The sequence below is a fragment of the Drosophila grimshawi genome, unplaced genomic scaffold (assembly GCF_018153295.1).
Source record: "Drosophila grimshawi isolate 15287-2541.00 unplaced genomic scaffold, ASM1815329v1 contig_44, whole genome shotgun sequence".
NCBI classification, from domain to species: Eukaryota; Metazoa; Arthropoda; class Insecta; order Diptera; family Drosophilidae; genus Drosophila; species Drosophila grimshawi.
Genome location: NW_025063240.1, coordinates 3,225,250 through 3,246,983, shown reverse-complemented (window position 1 = coordinate 3,246,983; position 21,734 = coordinate 3,225,250). Strand labels below are relative to the sequence as shown.

At 42.2% G+C, this 21,734-nt stretch overlaps 1 protein-coding gene across 1 annotated transcript in view; it reads left to right on the top strand.

The window, feature by feature from the left end:
- The first annotated feature begins 827 nt into the window (after positions 1-827).
- LOC6557528 (protein vein) overlaps positions 828-21,734 on the top strand; it is a 35,342-nt gene continuing 14,435 nt past the window's right edge. The window contains exons 1-2 of the mRNA XM_032742855.2: positions 828-1,590; positions 1,858-2,308. Of these exons, the coding sequence (XP_032598746.2) occupies positions 967-1,590; positions 1,858-2,308 (1,075 nt within the window). The 5' untranslated portion in view covers positions 828-966. The remainder of the gene's footprint in view (positions 1,591-1,857; positions 2,309-21,734) is intronic.

Sequence of the window (21,734 nt, the reverse complement as noted above, 5' to 3'; positions counted from 1 at the left end):
GAAAAACTTTAAGCTAAACGCCACGCGACGACCTTAAGTCTACGTCTTTTAAAGAGTTGAGGGGGGCGTGGCCAGCGAGCACAGTGCGTCGACTTCCAAGGCGCTCAAGTGAGACGCGAATGCGAACGCGATTTCGAACGCGATTTCGAATGCGATTTAAATGAAATCAAAATAATTCTAAACAACAAATTCAGCATAAATAAGTGCAACAACAACAGCAAAAAACAACAAAACGAAACCAAACGAAACGAACGAACGAACAGCAACAGCAACAGCAACAATAACAATAACAAAGATACAAGCAGTAAATTTATTTATTTAAAGATAAACGCGTATACGTTTTTGCATTGCCAAAGCAGACGATCGGGCCAAAATGAGTCATCAGCAACAGCAACAGCAGCAGCCACAGAATCAGAAACAGCAACAGCAACAACAACAACAACACAAACAACAGCAGCAACAGTCGGCAAATTTCTCAAAGTGCTCATAAAAATATTATGCTAGAAATTGTCAAACATTGACTATCTCTCCCCCTATCTCACTCACTCACTCTCTCTTTCGCGCGCGCGCTCTCTCCCTCTCTCTCTCTATCGCTCTCTCTCTCTCTGTCTCTGTCTCTGCCTCTGTCTCTGTGTTTTTCTCGTGTTGCGTCTTCCTCTTTGCTGTCGCTCAAAATGCTACGAAACTATCGAAAGTATTTGCAGGATAAACGAAAATACGATAAAGCACAGCGACGACGCAGCGGCGGCAACATTTGCCACGATTAGAAACGAGACAACAGCAAGAAGAAGAGCTGAAACAAGAGCAAGAGCAAGAGCCACAAGCAGCAGCAGCAACAACTAGCAACTAGCAGCAGCAGCAGCAGCAACGAGCAAGCAGCAACCGATAAGCGATAGCGACAGCAATCGATTGTTGATTTGTAAATAAAGCTAGGGCAACAGCAAACAAACAACTTTGGAGGACGCCATGTATGCGCAACATGTGCGCAAATGGAGTCTAAAAACGCAACCGCAACTAATGCCATTGATATCGCTAGCAATCTACGTCAGCAACATGTTGCTATTGATCACATGTGCGCCGACGACAACAGCAGCAGCAACAACAACAACCACACAGCGGCAGCAGCAGTTGCAGCAGCAAAGATTATGGGAATCAGAAGAAAGTAGCTACTATATTGCACTACCACAGCAGCAACAGCAGCAGCAGCAGCTGGCGGACAATGGCAGAGGGAGCAGTGAAAGCGTCGGCATTAGCAGCCGCAGCAACATCGACAACAATATCTTAAGTAGGCTGTTTAATCGGCCCAGCAATAGTCTTAGTAGCACTAGCAACATTAAGTTAAGGCCAGCAACAGTATTCGATGCGGCTGTACAGCAACAACAGCAGCAACAGCAGCATATTGCTGCGGTGACAACGCAACAGTCACAACAGCAACAAGTTCCAAATACGCTAATAAATAGTCAAATATATAAATTATTATATAATGGCATGCCCAGCGTTTCAACGAGCAGTAAAACGCGACGACATGCGCAACAACAGCAGCAGCAACAACAACTCAGCAGCTCGGCGCGGCAGCAGCAGCAACCTGCAACAGCTGCCGCCTACAACAACAGCAGCAACACAGCGCGAGCAGCAACAGCAATAACGCAGCGCTATCTCATTGAGTCCTATGAAGTGCCAGAGAGCATCCCGACGGATCCGACGGCTCGGAATCGTCGCGACTTTGGCAATAACAACAACAACAACAATAGCCAGCGGCAACATCGCAGCAACGCTGGCGGCTATCGCAAGCAGCAGCAGCAGGAGAGGCGCGAGGAACGCAGCCAGCGCCAGCAACAACGACAACACTCATCGCAGCAGCAGCAGCAACAGCGTCGAAAACATCCCGGCAAACATCGGAGATACAAACAGCCGTATTGTTCTGCCCACGATCCCGCCCAGTTGGCGTATGCGGCGCCCACCGTCTTCCGTGGTGTCTTCACCTCAATGACGGCGGATCGGCGGGCGAACTTCTCGGCGACGATGAAGGTGCTGTATGTGTACAAGCAGCAAAGGGACCTGCAACTGCCACAGCTCGTCCGGCTGCAGTTCGCGCTGAGCAACAGCAGCGGCGAATGCGACATCTATCAGGAGCAATTGTTGCCGCGTGGCCTGGTGCGACGCAACAAACTGGAGCAGTCCTCGGACATCAGCTACATGATGTTCGTCCAGCAAACGAATCCCGGCAACTTCTCCATTCTCGGACAGCCAAAACGCGTCACGGCTCGGGTGCTCAAATCGGTCCAAAAGGCTGTGAATGAAACTTATGGTGAGTTACAACCTTTTCTATATTATAAAAGTCTTTGATTTATATGATCACTATTTAACATATTTTTGAGAATAGGCTAATATTCGATTTGTTAAGTAGTCTTATATAATTGAAAATTATGATGCTTAAAGAGCTTTGGTGAAGATTAGCAATTTTGATTATATATCATATGATCTATCTTATTTAATTAAAATCGTTGACATATTTATAAGATTAGATCGCGATTTCCAGACCAGAAATCCCCTTTCGGTGCCACCTATAAAAAGACACTTTTATGAGAATTGGCCAACTATCTTATCGATGCATTTTAATCTCTATGCGCTGCACTCGCTTTCCGCTGCCCAGCGCTGTTTCTGCGTGGTAGCCGCCTCTTTTTACAAATTTTTTCTTTATTTTTTTATTTTTGTGCTTTTTTGTTGCTGTTTAATGAAAATTTACCTTATTTCTTATGCTGAATTTCTTATTTGCCAACTTCACGCTCTGCTAATATCCACTAGACCGAAATAATTTTATGCAACACTCACACACACACAGACTTGTACTCTCTCACACACACAGACAACACATACACAGTGTTGGAGCCGTCGCACATGCGCCGACGATTGCAATTTTCCAAAGCAGTCCGTATCCAGGCGATTGTTGCTGCTGCTGCTGTTGCTGCTGTTGCTGCTGTTTCTTCTGGCTCTCTTCTTTTCTGCTTCTACAATTTGGCGGCTAGGCAACAACAAGAAAAGCTCAGCTCTAGAATTGATTGTTGCTGTTGCTGTTGCTAGTTGCACATTTTAATTAAATTCGCATTAATTTTGTGCTGCTCCCCAAGTTGGAAAAACTTTGAAAAACTCATTTCTACTGGCCTTCGCCGTCGTCGTCGCCGTCGTCGTCGACGTCTTCTTCATCGTCGTTGGCATCTGCAGTCGACCTTTGCGGTTGGCATACCCAGCCCTAAGTAGTTGTTGTTGTTTCTGTTGCTATTGTTGTAATTATTGTTGCGTTGCGGTTCATGACGTTTGCGTTTGCGTTTGCGTCTGTAACGCGACTAAGTGCGCCCAACAAGATCCCGACTTTAACGATATATATGCATATATGTATGTGTATGTGAATCTGCCGCCTTCGCTTGTCGCGTTTCAGTGTTTTTTTTTTGGTTTTTTTATTGTCTTTTGCCCGTCTTTGCTTTGTTTCTACGCGGTCGCAATTAGATTTTTAATTCATTTTTTTCTGCTGCTGCTGCTGCTGCTTCTGCTGCGTCTTCTTTGGCTTCCGTCATGGCTGGCGCACACACACATATAGAAGAGAAGGAGAGGGGAGGGGAGGGGCTAAAGCGGTGGCAGCCCTTTTTTGTTTGAAATCAGAAATCAGCTGCAATCAGCTGTTCTCCCTGCTTCACTTCCAAACTCAACTGCCTCCTCTCCCCCTCTGTCTTGCGCTCTCAACTTGTGTTTATTTACTTTTTTGCTGCCCCCACATTTGCAATTGTTCCTTCAGCTTCAGCAATAATGAATGGAACACTGGGCAAGATGAGGGATGGGGATGGGAAGTTGAGGCACACACAGGATATTTACTTTTTGCGATGAGATTGATTTATTTTGCTTTGGGCTTTTGTTGGACTCGCTTTGTTTTGCAAACGCAGCGAAATGAATTTGCATCTGCTTTTTTATTGTGTATGTGTGTTTTTTTTTGTTTTTGCCAAACTGCTGCTGATTTGCAATAGCGTTTAAAATGAGTAAATTCCTAATTAAAACTAATCCAAATGCTATCCATGTCACAATTGCATACTAATCTATGATTTACACCATCTATGAATTAAAAACCTCCCACGCTCCTCACCTGAATCAGAAGCATTCACTTTTCGCCTCAGATTTGCATATCAATACCATCTGCTCATAAAATAAATCAAACAAAACACAGTCATAAAATCAAGCCAATCAATGTCACAGAAAGAAAAAAAACCCAAAAATGATGAAGATCCATAAACACAAGGAGCTCGACAAACTGACAGAAACACGCACATGTCGAACCGGTTCAAGTCCGTTAATCATACGTACCGTGTGACGCGATAATCCAAAGCCGAGCTGTATGCTCTGCTTAAAACCAATTAGAATGCCTCCGATCTTGAATGATTCGGTATTTTCATGAATTGACTGGTCAATTTTAATGTCTAATTTGCACCCACGCAATGGCTTTATTTCTCACAGATCCAGCTAAAAGAAAACAACAAAAAAGCAGCCATAACAACTGTGACTCCAAACATATAAGAGAAAAAATCGCCATGTGAAAAATAAATAAAAATAAATGTTTAATTCTACTCGTTTCTCTTTTTTTTTTTTTTTTTTTTATTTATGTTTTTTTTTTTGGCGTGGACTATTATAGTTGAAATTTTTTCTTTATCTTTATTTATGCGGCTGCTGTTGTTGTTGAGGTGTTAAGTAAATTAGCTGCTCATAAAACATCATTTGCCTTTGTGTGCTCGTCGTTACCAGCAGCAGCAGCCGCAGCAGAAGCATCGATTGTTGTTGTTGTTGTTGTTTCTGCTGGTTGTTTGTTTTGGTTAAAAGCGGAGACAAACTGGCAGTGCTCGAAATGCCGCCAAGCGTAGACCCAGGCCACATCAACAGCAGCAACAGCAGCAGCAATCGAAGCAACAACAACAACAGCTGTGACGACAGCAACACCTTCAATCAGTGCAACCTTCTTCTATCTATTTACAATATATTTATATAATACGAATAATGCCTCATGCAACATTGAAAATCACTTTGCGGTTTTATATTTTTATTCTGTTTATTTTTTTGTCACAGCGCCAAGCAGCTAGCAAAAGAATACATATAAAACTCGATATCTAGCATACATTATGCAAACGTAGATTGCAGTTGCTTTAAACCTTGACTGTGAGTTTCGATTTACCAAGCGGAAAGCTGAAAAGCAGCTTAATTTTCACTACTCTGGTTGCACTTGTCGGCAGCAGAATGTTTAGCAAGCGATTGCACAAGCGGAAAACAATTTAACAACAGCAGCAGCAGCAGCAGCAACAGCAACAGCAATAGCGACAGCTACAACAGCAACAATATTATTTAGGTCAACGCCTACGTTGCAGAGACAAACTTACTCAACGGCACCCACAATTCATCATCTGTGGGCCTGGTGTTTGCTACCTGGTCAGAAGAAGATTTTTTTTTTGGCGCTGCTCATTTAGCGTCACGCCAGAGAAGATTCCAACAAACACAACAAAAACTAATATACTAACAACAACGACAACTGCGACGATTCTTCGACTTTTTCGTTTTTGGTAATTAAGTATGAATGCCGGCGCTAGACACACCAAACCAAATGAACAACTACTCAAAGATACAGGGAGTGTGGAAAAGGGGGCAGAGAGATAGGGGGAGGGGAGAGAACGTTGCTTCGGGGGCACCAGCTAAGGGGGCGGCAAATCGGGTCTCTAAAGAAGGGCGAGTGGGGGGCCCCATTGGTAGCGGTACCTAGGGGCCGTTTGGCATGCGGGAAATAGAAAATATTTTGAAAGAAACGAAATGAAATGAAATGAAATTTTCAAATGGCATCGCATGTTGGTTTGCTGCTCGCCACTTGCCGCCAGCCGTTTATGAGTTTTACGCTATTTCTGGCCCCGTCGACAGCAGCAACAAGAGCAACAACAGCAACAGCAACAACAACATCAGCAATGGGCAACTGAAAAGCATTTCTCGAGTATAGGAAGACATCGATGTCGTCGCCAAAAATATGATGCTTGTTATAGAGCATCCCCCATCCCCCGGTTTCCCTGCCCACGTTCATGTGTCTGTAATTCGCATTTGGAAATCAGAGACGAGAGCATCTCTCATCGCACTGCATCCGCACCATACACCTATAACATATAAGTCTGCCTCGAGTGGCGCTAATGGAGCCGCATACACAACTCACTCAAGTCATCAGGCATCAATGGCAGCCACTGTTCTTCTTGGCCTCAAGTGCGTCCACTCGATCTTAATGGCCAGCCACTCAAAGTTAGCGTGGAAGCATCCGTCTTAGACTCGCCACCGGATGTGACATAATCCGACAATCCGATTCAATCCCATTCCGGCTATCCATTGCAACCCAAAGTGCATATAACGCATAGCATTCATCTAAGGTCTAGTCGAGATTCAGATGTGTGTCGGAGATATGAAAGCAATGGCATACGGATGCATGCCCCACAGGTGGCGCTTCCCCCAAAAGCTTAACAAACTGGAAGCACCGAATTTTGTATGCCTTTCAAACCAAACCCATTGAGAACAAACTGACCATAAAAATGTGTTTGAATTTCCCTTCTAAAAAGAACAGATAATTTATTGGTCATTGTGCAATAGGCAATTTTATTTGTATTTTTATTTATACATTTATAGAAACTGAAATTTATTTATAATCAATATTACAGAGAATTTTATTTATTTATGCTATACTTAAATTATTCGAATTTTGAGAGGAACTTTTGTAGTTTTCGATTTGAAAGTAAAACATCTTTAACAATTATTTATTTGAATTTGAAGTTTGCAGTTCAGTTTTCAGTTCTATCTAGAAAGAAATGCGAGTCAGATTTAGTTCCAATTATTACACATTCATTTGTTCAACAATTTTAGCGATCGTCTAAATAGAAATGCATATATAAATTCAGATAAAAATAACACAGATTTAACATCAGATATATATATCATTTGTATAAATCGAACCATGGCTTTTTCAACAACTACGTTTCTTTTTGAAGCGCCACAAAACTCTTGAGATATCCATTGGACTCCCAGTTTCAGTTTGGCATTTCTAAGTTTATGGCCAAAAAGCCGAGCCTCAATTATAGCGTCCAAATTTTTGCGTTAATTTTCGCGGCACTTGCGGCACATTCCAAATAAATAGCCAGAGCAGCTAAGATAAATGATAAGATGAGTGTTATTGTTGTTGCTGTTTGTGGTGCCACTAATTGTTTTGCCTGGCTGTTAATTTCTGCCCGCATAAACGCATTGCCCTGGGCCAACTTCTGCTCCACTAAGGCACCCCCTCTCTCTCACCCTCTCTCCCTCTCTGCATCTCTGCCTGTCTCTTCAATCTCCCTTTCGAAAAACGCTTCAACAGTTGCGCACGCGGCCAAGATTAATGAATACTCCAATATTACTCGCAGCTTATTGAAATTGATTAATATTTGAGCGGCGAGTAATATTTGAGAAATCGTTTCGTCTAGTTCATTATTAGTTTCCCATGGTACGATTTGCAGCCTTAATGATCGAACTAACCGTTTTGTTCTATTGGCAACATTCCACTTAAACACTGCAATTTGCGTTGGCGGCTTTGCTACTTTGAACTTTCGACTGGCTCGGAGGGGGAGTGTGAAAGGTAGGCGTGGAGGCCACCATTTAGCGAAAAGCGAACCGAACTGTGGCAGCTGCAAATGTTGTTACTGCAACATCAAGTTATGTATGTTTCCTGACTATGTTTCTTGGCCATCTTAATTACGCATTAATTACATCAAACATTAATAATACGACATGGGCCAGGCTGTGGACGCAGCCAGCACAAACATGCTCATCTATCTACTTCAGTGGCAGCAACACCTTCTTGGCTATCGCCTGCTGTTGCCTCAACTCCTTCTCCCGTTTCATATTAAAGCTGCCACTGCAGCAGCACTTGTTCTTCATCTTCTTCTTGTCTGCCTGCCCTCTGCCAAGATGAAAAATTTGCCTTTAATATCGACTGAATGTTGCAATGATTCCAGTTTCTGCCGCATGTGTCTGGCAGTTGCATCTCCCGCTGCTGCAGACAATATTTTCTTTTTAGCTGACGATTTAGTCGATTTCACGATCATAATCGCATTGATGTTGCAGCTACTGCCGATGATGATGTTGTTGCCACTTAAATCGCTTAATCTGTGCGATTGAATTGAGTTTTAACGTATTAATTAATTAATTGACAGAAGCTCAGCATTTGGCCAACTAACTAAGTGTGTTTGGCTCTTTGGCTCTTTGGCTTCGTGGCTCTCTGGTCCAGTCAAGGGCGCCGGGCTGCTTTTGCTGGCTACCTGCGTGGGAAAATCTTAAGATCGGGGCACTAAGCTGTTAGTGGTGTCGCCAGGTAAGGGGCGGTTGCAAGTGCAACGCACACACACACACACGCACACACACACAAATGCTGTTTGCCACATGTTTGGCCGGAAATTCCCCGCGCGCCTTTTGCCAGCCTGCCTTTTATGATGAATTGTGAGCTATGTGTGTATTTGTCACTTGGCGGGTTTTTCCGGGCACTGCCGCACTGCCCGGAAATTCCAACGAGTGCAACATTTGCGCTTATGGAAATTATATAAAATGTGTATTATTAAATGCCAAATTGCGTCCAATCATCCTGCAGCCGTTCTCTGCCGGCCGGCCGGCAATCTGACCGTGTGCTACAAAACACAACAAAAATGCGAAGCAAAAAAAACAGCAGATAAAATTGCCGCTGGCTGTTGGACAATAAACGCGCGCGGGCCACTGGTGCCACTGGGGCAAGCTGAGCGCGTGTTTGTCTTTTTCGGTTCCCATGCTTTGTTTGTACACACACACACACTCACACACACACACTCGGACATGCACACAACTTCAAGTTAAAGTTGCATTTTTAGCAGCATTTTTGTGCAGCATTTTATTCGTCGCCGCTGGCAACAAATTTGCTGCTGCTGTTGTTGTTGCTGCTGCTGTTGGCCACTGGCCACCGGCAACAGCTTCACCTTGTGCACCAAAAGCGATTTAAATGGTATTTAAATGTGTCTAAATGTAATTTTTGTGCTTTTAATTCGCATTTTTCGTGTAGCTCTTTTTTTTATTATTTTCATACTAGGAATCCATTAAAAAATTTTTAAATGGGTATAATGAAGTTGTGCAAAAGTATGTAACAGACAGAAGGGCATATTCGACCCCATAAAGTATGTACATTTTTTATCAGCAACCAAGTCGATCTAGCCATGTCCGTCCAACTGTCTACTTATGTGAAGGTCCTGATTGTGGGGACTATAAGATCTAAAGACTTCAAATCTTCGTATACCATACACAAATCAAATATATTTCATTTTCTCGAAAACTTTCCCTGTTGATGAGCTATAATTTAAATTCGAAGCTATAATTAAACATGATATATTTATCATAACATAGAATCTTCTGCGAATTTAATAATAGCTCAGGGTATGTCCCAGTCGAGCTCTGTCGACAAGAGCATTCTAACTTGATTCTTGGACTTTTTGATATTTGGCCATCACTTAACAATATTTATAAGTGATAACAGCAGCAAATGTTTGACATAATTGAGCTGCTGGCCGCATTCAAGGACGTGGCAACATGTTGCACTTAGAAATTGCATATGAATCAGTTGGCAACATGTTGCTGCCGTGCTTGCCTCGCGCCTATTTCAAAATATTTTCACACACAAAATTATTTCAAGCTGCCACCAGCAGCAGCAGCTACCTGGCAACTTGTTGTTGCTGCATGCCACACACAGCAGCAGCAGCAGCAATAGCAAACAAACCAACAACAACGGCAACTGTTTTTTTTTTGCTGCCTCCTGCAACGACAACAAACCGGGGAGGAGGAACGCAAATAGCAACAACTAGGCAACTGGGCAACAACTATCCAACTATCCAGCCAACAACTTGACCAGCCGTCCGGGGCGAGCGCATAAAGCATAAGCATAAAAAGCGCTAAACAACAACAGAGTCACAAAGTCGAAAAAGTCATTATATGCGACGTCGACGACGCTGCTGACGTCAACGGCGACTTTGGCTTTGGCTGCGACACATTTGCTTGAACAACAACAACAGCAACAGTTGCTGCTGTCGTTTGTTGCTCGTTTGGCTGCCGCTGCCGCCTGTTGCAGCGCGCAATTGTTGTTGTTTTTACTGCCGCAGATGGAAAATACAAGCAGAGAGGTGGGGTTGGCGGCAGCAGCCACAGCAACAGTAACAGCAGCCGCAGCAGCAGCAGCAGCAGCAGGAGTATGCAGCAAAAGAGTGAAGAAGTGGAAAAAAGAAAATGAGAAGAAAAAAATAAAGTCGCTTGGGTGTCTTGGATTTCCAGTTTTCGGTTCCCACAATGCAAAATTAGGTACGAAGCGTCGTCCCCCATGACGTAATTAGCATAGAGCAGTTTTCGCAGTCGCAGTCGTCGTCGTCGTCGTCGGGAGCCCATAAAGCGAATTTACCGCACAGCGCGCCAGACGCACAACAGAAAGAAAACAAAGTGGGTGGGGAGAGGGGGGTGTGCAAGGTGGCAAGCAGTCGGGCAGGCTGTCTATGTGTCTGGCTGTCGTTGTGGCGGGCAGTCAGATGAGCCATTGCCATTGCGCATGTGCGGTGTGCGAACGGCGCAGCTGGACGAGGACGTCGTCATAACTCATGACTCGCCAGCAGCAGCAGCAGCAGCAGCAACAGCAGCAGAAGCAGTAGTTGCAATTGTCCAAGTAGGCTGCTGTTGCTGCTACAACTGGCTGCGAAACATACGTCGTCGTCGTTGTCGTCATCGGCCTAAAATAAAAACATTTCGTTTAACGATCTTTATCGTTGCGATTATTGATTGTGTGCTGCGTTGTTGCTGGAGTAATGACAACAGCAACACGATATTGTTCCTAGCTACCTTAGCAACATGTTGTCCAGGCATTAGATGCAACAATACTGCATACTCTCATATATGGGTTTAATGTGAAATAAACGAGTACTTTATTGCAATTCAAGAGCATTTATATTAAATGCCAGCATTTATATTAAATGATGATTTCACTATAAATATGTAGTTCTTAACATTTAAAATCTTTGTAAGGGAAAAAGACAACTTGCCGATTACATATCCTGGCAGACTGTTGAGGAACTGTCCACATAAATTATATTATAAATTCTTGGAACCAACTGATTGTTATTATCGTTATTATAAACCGATTTGCATAATTTTCGTCAGGCAATAACTTCCACAACTAGTGAAATTAATCAGGATTAGTGTTGGTCAACTGTAAAATAGTTTCAAAAGGAACTCATATTCTCATCAACAATATACACTGTAATATTTTAATGATTTAATTGCAAATAGTAGTGTATATTACACAATATATATATGTATCAAAAGTCTTTTGCTAAACTAAACAAAAAAATGTTTTAGACTTAGCTACTTGTAAAATTAACTAGTCAACTAACTGAAACTCGCTTGAATTAGTCACACGTGTCAAAGATGAAAATTGAGCGGGCAACAAGTTTGTAATGTTGGCTATAACGTTGCTCTCTGGCTGACTGGCTAACTGGCTAACAGGCTGTCTGTCTGTCCCTCTGTCTGGCAGACTAACAGACTTTTCACTTCTTCTTTGGCCGCCACTCAGCGCGCGCTTTCATATGAAATTCTTGGCATAGTTTGGCTGACAGGCCAAGTTTGCCAGCATGCCTGCCTGCCTGCCTGCCAGCCTGCTGCCCGTTGCCCGTTCTTGTTGCCGCCTGGCCACTCTGACTCCACTTGGCTCCTTGCTGTCAGCCTGCCTGCCTGGCTGCCAACCACTTATTACGTAATTATTTAGCAACGGCAGCATCGCCCTGGGCACGTGTTGCCAACTGACTGGCAACTGGCAACAAAACTCTTAACTACCAACTGGCACTTGGGCACCTGTTGGTCGCCTTCTCCATCTCCGTCTCCTTCTCCTTCTCATTTACCTTCTCCGTTGCTTTATCTTCGAACCCGGACTTGGGCCTTAGCTATTTATGCTATAATTTCAGGCATGCAGCAACATCAATTCAATTTGCATTGCATTTGCCTGCAGCTCAAGTTTAGGATCCGGCTGTTGTTGTTCTTGTTGTTGTTGTTGTCATTAAATTGCTTGCCTGTTGTTGTTCTTGTTCTTGTTCTTGTTGTTGTTCTTGTTGTTGTTGTTGTAGTATAGTTTTTAATAACTTTTTGATAATGGGTCATATTCTGTAGCCCATTCTTTTAATCTTTATGGGCAGCCATGGCAAAATGGTTGCACTTCAGCAACTTGCACGTGCCGTCAGCATGAAAAAGTAATGAGAAATGTGTTGTGTTGTGTTGAATTGTTGTTGTTGTTGGTGTTGTTGTTGTTACTGTTGTTGTCTGGCAGAAGTGAGTTAACGGCGCTTGCCAACTGTTTTACGGTTTCTGCTGTTCGCAATTAAGCCCAAAGCGTAGAAATTTTGATCGTTTCATAGACCATAAAGCCCGCTACGCTCTCACTAGCCCAAAAAATGACGACGAGGCTGCCAAAAGCAAACGGTGCGTATGAGCAATCTCTTTAAATATACACCTAACCAAAGAAACACCGCTCAAAAATGGTGACAGTGACAGTGTATTCATAGAGAACTACTGCTTAAGCTCTCTGAGAAATTATTCACTACAATTTAATGACAATTTGTGTACTCACAAACTTATTCCAGCTTTTCACTTTTTTTTTTCTCGAAAAAATGCTCATGATTTTTGCTAGTTTCATAAGTATTTCAGTGTGTTGCCAAAAAAGAAACTAAAATATATGAATATGTGTAGATGTTTGCTTGGCATTTTGTCAACTGTCAACTGGCCGAAGATTGAAACTCATGAGTTCCACTTATCAATGTAGTCTGATGTCTCATCTTTTTGCGACATTTATCGACTACGTTGCAAACAGCCATTTTAATTGTTGACTTATGAGTCGCGGCGTTTTATAACTCAAACATTAGTTAATGCGTTTATAATGCGAAAAGTAATAATAACAATTCGAAAAAATATGTGTTGTGACTGTTGGCGCCTTTTAAACAATTGACGGGGGCAATTCCCACGCTGCGTATGAAATAAATTGTAAGAAAAAAAAAAATTGTGCGCTCCTCTGTACATTTTAATGATGCCACCAAAATGAAACGAAAGAAGCAGAAAAGAAGCAAAATACCAAAAATGAAAAAACTTTGAAGCCGCCGCACGGACGGCCAAGTCATTTTCTCGGCTGCTGCTGTTGGTGTTGGTGTTGGTGTTGGTGTTGTTGTTGCTGCTTTTGGGTTGTTAGGCGCCCCATTATAAATCTGCGCCAGTCTATGACAGTTTGGGGCCCAAAATGTGACGCCAAAGTTTGCGTTTGCGTTTGCGTTTGCCTTTCTGGTTTTTTGTGGGGGCCATTGCTCGGCGTCTGACGCCTGTCGCCGCTGACGTGACTGCAAATGAGCAGCGTGACAGGCAAATCCCATAGAGGTAGAGGGCAATAGACAATGAAAAAGACAGGAAGGGAGAGAGAGTGAGAGAGCGAGAAGGAGAAGGAGAAAGAGAGAGAGAGCGATCGCATGCGAAAGCAGCTCAGAGTGGGTGCTCAAAGATCTCGTGATTCTGTTTTGTGGACACGTCGCTTATCGGTGTGCATTTCTTAGATAACAGAATTCGGCGAACTTTAAGCCGATGACGTATTTACTACTCATCCGGTATTCACATGGGACGTATACGTAATATGCCCTTAGTATGATAAGCCGCTGGGCGCCACAAAAGCATTTTATCAATCAACAGCAGAGAGAATGATTTATCGATCTCGAAATATTGATAGGATTTGACATATTTACGGCTATGATTTAATATTACAAATGTAGAAATCAACTGATAACGGCCGAAAACGTAAACAAATTTCGATCCTAGCCCAATAAATAATAAGTATCGATGTCAAAGGCCAATCAAAGTATCGTTGGTTTTCAATGAAATCAGATCGAAATCAAGCCAACAATCGATCAGTAACTACTTAAGCGAATCGAGTGGCATCGAGTTACAAGTACCGTGTTATAAATACTCACTTACAGCAACTACGGACACTGTATCCAGCTACTACTACCGGGTTTGTTGGCCAAACAGGCTGCAACTGCGACCAAAAGTTGTTATTGTTATTGTGGTTACTGTTGTTGTTATTGTTGTTGTTGCCAGACGGCATCTCGCATCTTTATTTAGACACAACAATGTTGCATGTTGCGCGCTTTTCACCAAATGCGCACCTTGTCCACATTATTATGCAAAGAGGGTTGCACTATTTACCCAAAAATGGCCGTGGCTAATGATGATGATTGCCAGTCACTCTCTGTGGACTGTGCGTAGTGCCAGAGACTGGGTAGAGATCCGAGCCAACTTTGCTACTGCTGTTGCACTTGGCCAAAACGGTTGTGACAGCAACTTGTTGCTGCAAATGTTGCCAGCGATTGTTTATATGTCATTGGCAATTAGTTGCTGTTATAAGTACAACTAGTTGTTGACTCTGTATTAGTGTGTATGTGTGAGTGTTTTGAGTGTGGGTGTTTATTTTTCACTATTACTCTTCCTGTTGTTGCTGCCGGTGAGACTATCTAAATATTTTGCTCAGCAATTTTTGGCAAAACTATTTTGAATTGAAGCAATTTGCGATTTCCACAGAATCGATGCGTTTGTATATTGAGATCGGAAATTCCAATGATTGTTCGCATGATTAGTAGTCAACAAATTGTTGGGGCTGGAAAAGGCCCAAAACAAAAACTAATTAAATTAAAAGAAGCGGCTCTCAATCAGCACCCAACACCATCCCCTGCGAGGCTTTCGGGCATGACAAAACGACGAAATATTTATTTGAAATCTTTCATGTTTCATAAATTTATGTGCAATTTATTTTTAAAAACAACAAGAACAACAGCGTCGCGACGACAACGCTGACAGACGCTGACGTTGTTGAGGCCGCAGGGAGGGGAGGCACCCTACACACCCCACTCTTCACAGCCCACATCCCACACCCTAGACCCAAGTCTGCCCCATGCACGAAGTGTGCCTAATTAGAGCTGCAGCACCATCAGCAACAACAACAACAACAACAGCAACATCATATGGCGCCAAGTAAGTTGGCCAAAAAAAGAGCAGGCAGAGAGGACGGCAGGCAAGAGATCAAAGGGAAAGCTGCAGGCCCTCTGTCGGCGCCCGTCACCGATTGCGCAAAAACCGAACGCTAGAGGCCGCCACCTTCAAAATACACAATACAACAAAATGTTTCCACCTATTTTATTTGCTAAGCCCTGCGGGGGCTGTTGTTGCTGTTACTCTTGCCGCCGATCTTTTTGCATATCAATCAGTGAACTGTGCAACAATTGCTGCTGCCGCTGCTGCTGCTGCTTCTGTTGATAATTATCAGATTGGAGATTGTGCGAAAGATGCCCCCGGACCATTATAGGTGTTGAAAATACAAATTGTGAGCTGTTATCAGGGTCGGGCATTGTTATTGATATGAAAGCAATTAGCAGCAGCGACCTGGCTGCCTCTCTGATTCTCCAGAATTTGTCAAGCTGTGACTTTGATCTGCGGAAATGTTTCGGCAGCAACAACTTTGAATTTGATTTGTACATATGTACATACAGACTACTCTTAACCCCCCCTCCCTTTCCTCCTCAGCACGCACACAAACTATCGCCACAACAGCAACCAAAAAAAAAAAAGAAGAAAACAGTTCCTACAGGGTCTTTATTTATAGCCCACAGTTTTTATGCTCCATTTCAATGGGCCGACGTAGACGGCGCACGCCGCCGCCGATTGCCCCTTTGAAGATTGCCCCTAGCCATAACCCCCTCGTCACCCCACCACCCGCCCACTCTTCCTGCCTTTCTTCCACAGCACACAGCTAACCACTTGATTGCACTTTTCGCAGCATAAAATATAGATTTATGTCTGCGGCCAGCAAACGAAACAACTAAAAGGCCAAAACAGAACACAAATTAAAAAAAAAAATTGAAATACCCAAAAAAGAAATATATGTATATAAGAATGAAAAAGAGAGAGAGAGAGAGAGAGAAAAACGATATAAAATTGATTTCCCCACCCGCGCAATGGCCGACAATGAAGCGCCATTGAAGCGCAACCAAATTAATCTTTCAACGACAATTACAATTAATTATAAACGCCCCCGTCGGCGCGGCCGCAATGAGATCCAACAACTGAACCACAAAAGCCTCCACGTATCACACATATGTGTGTGTGTTTGCGTGTATCGCCAGCTGTTGGTCGATGTCTGCTTCTGGCCTTTTAAAACTCGTACAAGATCCACAGTCAAAAATTGTTTTAACATTTCTATACTCTTACTAAATTTCTTAGAAATTTGAATTTTAAAACTGATTCCAACTTCCATTCACAATCAATGAAATAATTATTTTATCAAATCTTAAAAAAATATATAATAACAAATTCTAATTAAGAAATAATAAAGCTTATCAAATTCGTATTTCAAGAAATTCAATATTAAAACTGATCCCAACTTGCATTCACAGTCAATAAAAGGAATACTATAGAACGTCGTGATGCGAACTAAAATCTTAAAAATATAAATACATTTATTAAATTCTTAATTCTCAGCTGTTAAGATTTATATAGTACTTAACTCGATAAAGAAACCTTAAAGCAAGTCAAAATTATAATTAAAATGGCGAATATAAAAACCTTCAATCTCTGAATATAAACTTTCCTTTAATTATTAGTTTTTTATATGTACAATATTTGGACCTTATTGTGATGAGTTGTCAGATGTATTAAATATGTCTATAAAGTGTCACAAACGCCATCATTTAATCAAAATACCTTCGTTTGTATTGTTGGCCCAGTGTTCCCCGTATTGCAATACAATGTAAACACTCCGGGGCTGCTGTTTTAATTTTCATCTTTCTTACACTTTGGCCCATATAAATAGGAGTACATATACACATATATACACATATGTGTTGCACGTATTCAAAATCCAATCTGTATCTATCCATCGAACTATCTATCTATCAGTCTCTGCGCACACCTAATTACAAAAAGATGAAAGCGCTACTTCTGCTCCCACTGCGCCCCCTTCTCCCATGACTGGGGCAGCCCACCCACCCAAACACCTTGGCGGGTTTCTGTTATTGTTGTTGTTAACGGTGGCTACTTAATTTCGTATTAATAAACATCACAAATGTTGTAATCTGTAGTTTGGCACCTTATTTATTTGTTTTGCTTATGGCTCGGCTCTACAACAAACATTCTGATATTGATGGCAACCAATTTTTCGCAACGTTTGCTTTTACGAATTTCGTCGTCAGTTGATTGACGAACTGTTCCACAAGTTGTTTAAACAAATGATTTTACTGTTGTTGTTGGGCAATTTGGTGGCAGCCAGCTGGCAACACTGGCAACACTGGCAACATTGTTCTGTGGGAGTGGCAACGGGGCCCGGCCAAACCTTTGGCTCTGGGCAAACGATTCGAATACGTTTTGGGAATTGGAATCGGAATCGGACTTCAGTCAGGCGTAACTGTCTCTATAAATATATATATATATATATATGTATGTATGTATGTACACGCATAACTGTAAATGTGTACCAATTTGAATTTTACTCATTTTTCTTTTGGGAATCACATTTTCAACACATTGTTAATGAATTACGAACACACAATAGCTAATGGAAGGAAGCAGTGAAAATTTTAACGATCGGATGACAAATCGAAAAAAATAATAAAAAATAAAAAAAGGCCCATCTTTAAAGAACCGTGTCGAGAAATGGGAAGTGAAAGCACTCAGTCAACCTAGAAAATTGGTGCATCTGTGAAGTTCCCAGAAAAGCTGTGTGAGATGATGTTAAACAAGCCCATATAAGATAACAGATCAAATGTGTTCAACATTTTATACAAACTATTCGTTTTTGGCAAACTTTGGGGTTCGATAAGAGTCGCAAAAAATCCCCGAAACTATATTCGGAACAGCAGTTTGAAGAAATGAATATAAATAGATAAATATTAATTAATTGTTAATTTTGTGTCAATTATTTAAATTTTCTTTAATATTGCATTTAAGGTCAATTGAAAGATGTACATTAGATTCGAGAAATAATTAAAATTATTAAGTAGATTAAACTGAGAGGAGATAAGATGAGCTGATATATATTTTTACAGCAGTTACATGCGCAGTTTTCGGCCAAAAACACGAATATAAATATTACAAGATAATAAGAAAAAGCAACAGCAACAACAATAAAGGAATACCAAGAAACAACAAATGGCTGACAGACGCTTACAATATATGAGCGATAAACATTTCAGCAGTCAAAACAGAACCGTAAACAGTAATGGGTTTAAAAGAAGAAGACAACAACAAAAAAAACACACAAGAAAAGTTGGCAAAAACGGATGCATTAAGGGAGCCAAATAAATAATAATAAATAAGAGCAAGTGAATTAAAATGCAAAAGCGAACATTGCGAATTTATTTTTTTTTTTTTTGGCAATGTGTGTGTGTGTGTGTGTGCGGCAAGTGCCAGCCATGTTGTAGCCATGGCCCTCTGCCTCAAGTTGCCAGTTGCCGGCTTTTCATCTGGACGCCGCCGCAGTGGCGCGAGCATTTTATGTGGCGTGTCAAAGAAATTTATTTTTGCGCACATTGCTGCAATTTCCAAGAAGTCAACGCATTCAACATTGGTGCGTGTGTCTGCGTCTGCATGTGTGTGTGTGTGTGTGTGGTAGTGTATGACTGGGAGTGAGGCATCTACGCCTAGACAACGTTCTGACAAGATGCGATGAGTGCTTTTGAATTTGTTCGAAAAGCGCACGAATCATGGCTAACACACTTGGTTGCGTCACCCGCTTAATGGGGCGTATGATTAATTTTCCATAGTGTTTTCGCGCGGCAGGCTCCGATCAGCCGAAGCAATAGTGGCCGAAATAGTTTCCCATAGCAGAACTTGGCCAGCTGACTTTTCACTGCACATTTTCACAATTTCCACTCACCAGTTGCAGTTGCTGTTGTTGCTGTTGTTGTTGTTGTTGCTGCTGTTGGTTGTTATTGTTGCCCACTTTGGACATTTAAACCGCTTTTGGCATGCGTACAACTGGCGGCTTTTTCCTGCTATCCAGCTTCAGCTTCAGCCTCAGCTCAGTCTCAGGCCAGCAGCTGATTTATGCGCCGTCGTCGGTGTCGCTGTTTTGTGGTTGTTGTTGCTGTTTATGTTGCTGTTGTTGTTGCTGTTGCTGCTGTTGTTGCTGTTGTTGCTGTTGTGTAGGCGCGTTTCATGTAATCTGGCGGGTAATCCAAGTGGCCAAGCGTGAGAATTTTACTCATTGGCTTAACTCGGGCTCGAGTTGGCTGCGGTTTGGCTTGGCGAGCGACCGACTTCCGTATCATTTGTGTTCAATCAGCGAACATGCACCAAATTTTATATAGTTTGCCAGGTGCTGCAGCTGCAGCCGAAGCCGCAGCGCCACCTAGCGGTGCTTTTTGCGATTACTGCTGCTGCTGCCAGTGCTGCTGCTTGCAGTGGGTGTGAACCGAATCAGTTTGAAGGTCACTCATTGTGTCTCACTCTCGCCCATTCCCAAAGTTCATTTGTTGTGATTTTTTTTTTCTGATTTTTCCACGCTGATTAAGAACAAAAGTGAGCAATTTCGATGTTGGTTTGTTGTGCGGCTTTCGGCCAAAAAGGATTCGCCTCATAAGCGACTGACAAATGTCAGTGTCAGGCTGCAGCTAAAGTCGGACTTAGGCTGCAGTCGGAGTCGGAGTTGGCTGAAATCCCACAGCGTTTCCAAGATGATCGGCGCGTGAGAGCGACTTTTCACCAACTGTGCAGCTCGTTTCTTGTAATGTGCTCATTTTCCTTATGCGGCTCGCTCTGGGAAAATTGGGTTAAGTTTGACTTTGGCTGCGGCTTTTTATATTTGCCATTGGCAATGGACTTGACTCAACTCATTTTGCTCTAGATTACAAACTCTTGATTATGTTGATGATCATAACACTAATAATGCTGCTGTTGCTGTTTTGCTCATGATGATGATGATGATGATGATGATGATCATGATCATGACAAAGTTAACAGCCTTGTGGCTATTTTTAGAGCAATACTAACAATAACAAAAGCTAAAAAAAAGGGCGCGTACCGATCTACAACTGGGCGATAAGCTGCCAGGCTCAAAGACTGAGACTGAGACGATGATGGAGACAGAATTGCAGCTGAGAGAGCGCTTAGTCATTCCACTTGTTGGCAGCTCACCCACGTAACCCAAGCGCTGACTCAAACCGGCCAAGACGACGATTGTCTGTGGACTGCGGACTGTGGACTGTGAACTGTGCTTGGCTGTGGGCTGGGCATGCAAGAATAATGTCGTCAGTGGAAATTGATCGATTTAAATGGAATTAAGATCATCGGTAAAAGGCAAAACAGCAACACACACGGCCTGACTCACTGACTTAGTGAACGACTAAACTCCAACGCAGCCAAGTTGGCCAAGTAGCTGCTGCTGTTGCTGCTGCTTCTGCTGCTCCAGTACGAGTGCAACTTAATTATGGCTTGTTTGCTTTACGGCCGTCTGGGAGGTGCGCTCTGTCATTGCCAAACAATTGCAATCGTCGTCGTTGTTGTCGTTGTTGCCTTGTTGCTCCTGCTGTCGCTGTTGCTGCTGCTGATGGCTATCAGCAATCAGGCGCTTTGTGCGCCAACCAACAACAACAACAGCAAGGCAATGATGAACAGCAGACGCCGCAGACATTTAAATTGTTTCAAGCAGAGACTGGCAATCAAAACGACTTTTGCCCAGTTGCATTTTGGCCAACAACAACAACAACGGCAACAACTGTTAGCCACAAACGCGATAATCGCAATTCGCGCAGGAGTTAAGATGAGGAATATTATATCTGGACAGCTGCTTGGCCTTGAGCAAATCTCTCATTAAACAAACCATCACACAAACACACACAAAAAATTGTTAAATTTAATACCAAAAAAAAAAACATTTCTTTAATGCATTTGTGTAGATTTTCACACGCTGTCGCCAGGGCAACAAGTGTGTGTGTATGAGTGTATGAGTGAATGAGTGAATGCGTTTGTGAGTGTATTCAAAGCCATATGATTATGTGACGTACTTCGATGTCGCTCTTTTTCAGGGCTGTGGCATGGTCTTAAAGATATAGCAATGATTATCTTAAAATATGTTTTAAGCAACTTAAAATCGAAGTCTTAAACAAATAGTTTATTTTTGTTTTCAATCTGATTAGGTCCCATAAAATTACATTTAGTAAAAAGTGAATCGAGAGCCAAATATTAATTTAATTATTTCAGAAATATCTCGCCAAAAAAATATATATATATTATAAAATATAGTATGGCCTACCATATTATAAAAATAAAATGAAAATCAAATTTAAACATTTAATCTTCGAAAAAAATCGCAAATTGTTTTTTAAGATTAAAGATCTCTGTAGACAATGTGCTGATCTTTTGTTCAGCCCTCGACCCCAAATCGAACAAACAACAGCACTTTTTTCTTATTCGCTCTTATCAGCATTATCACTGCCGCATTGTTTTTATTCACACGCCCCCAAAACACACACACACACATACGCCCAAAAGTCGCAAAGAACAACAATGAAAGTAACGAGTAAAGCCAAATTCTAAATGGCAACGAAGAATGTTCTAGCTAACGGATTTACATAGAATGA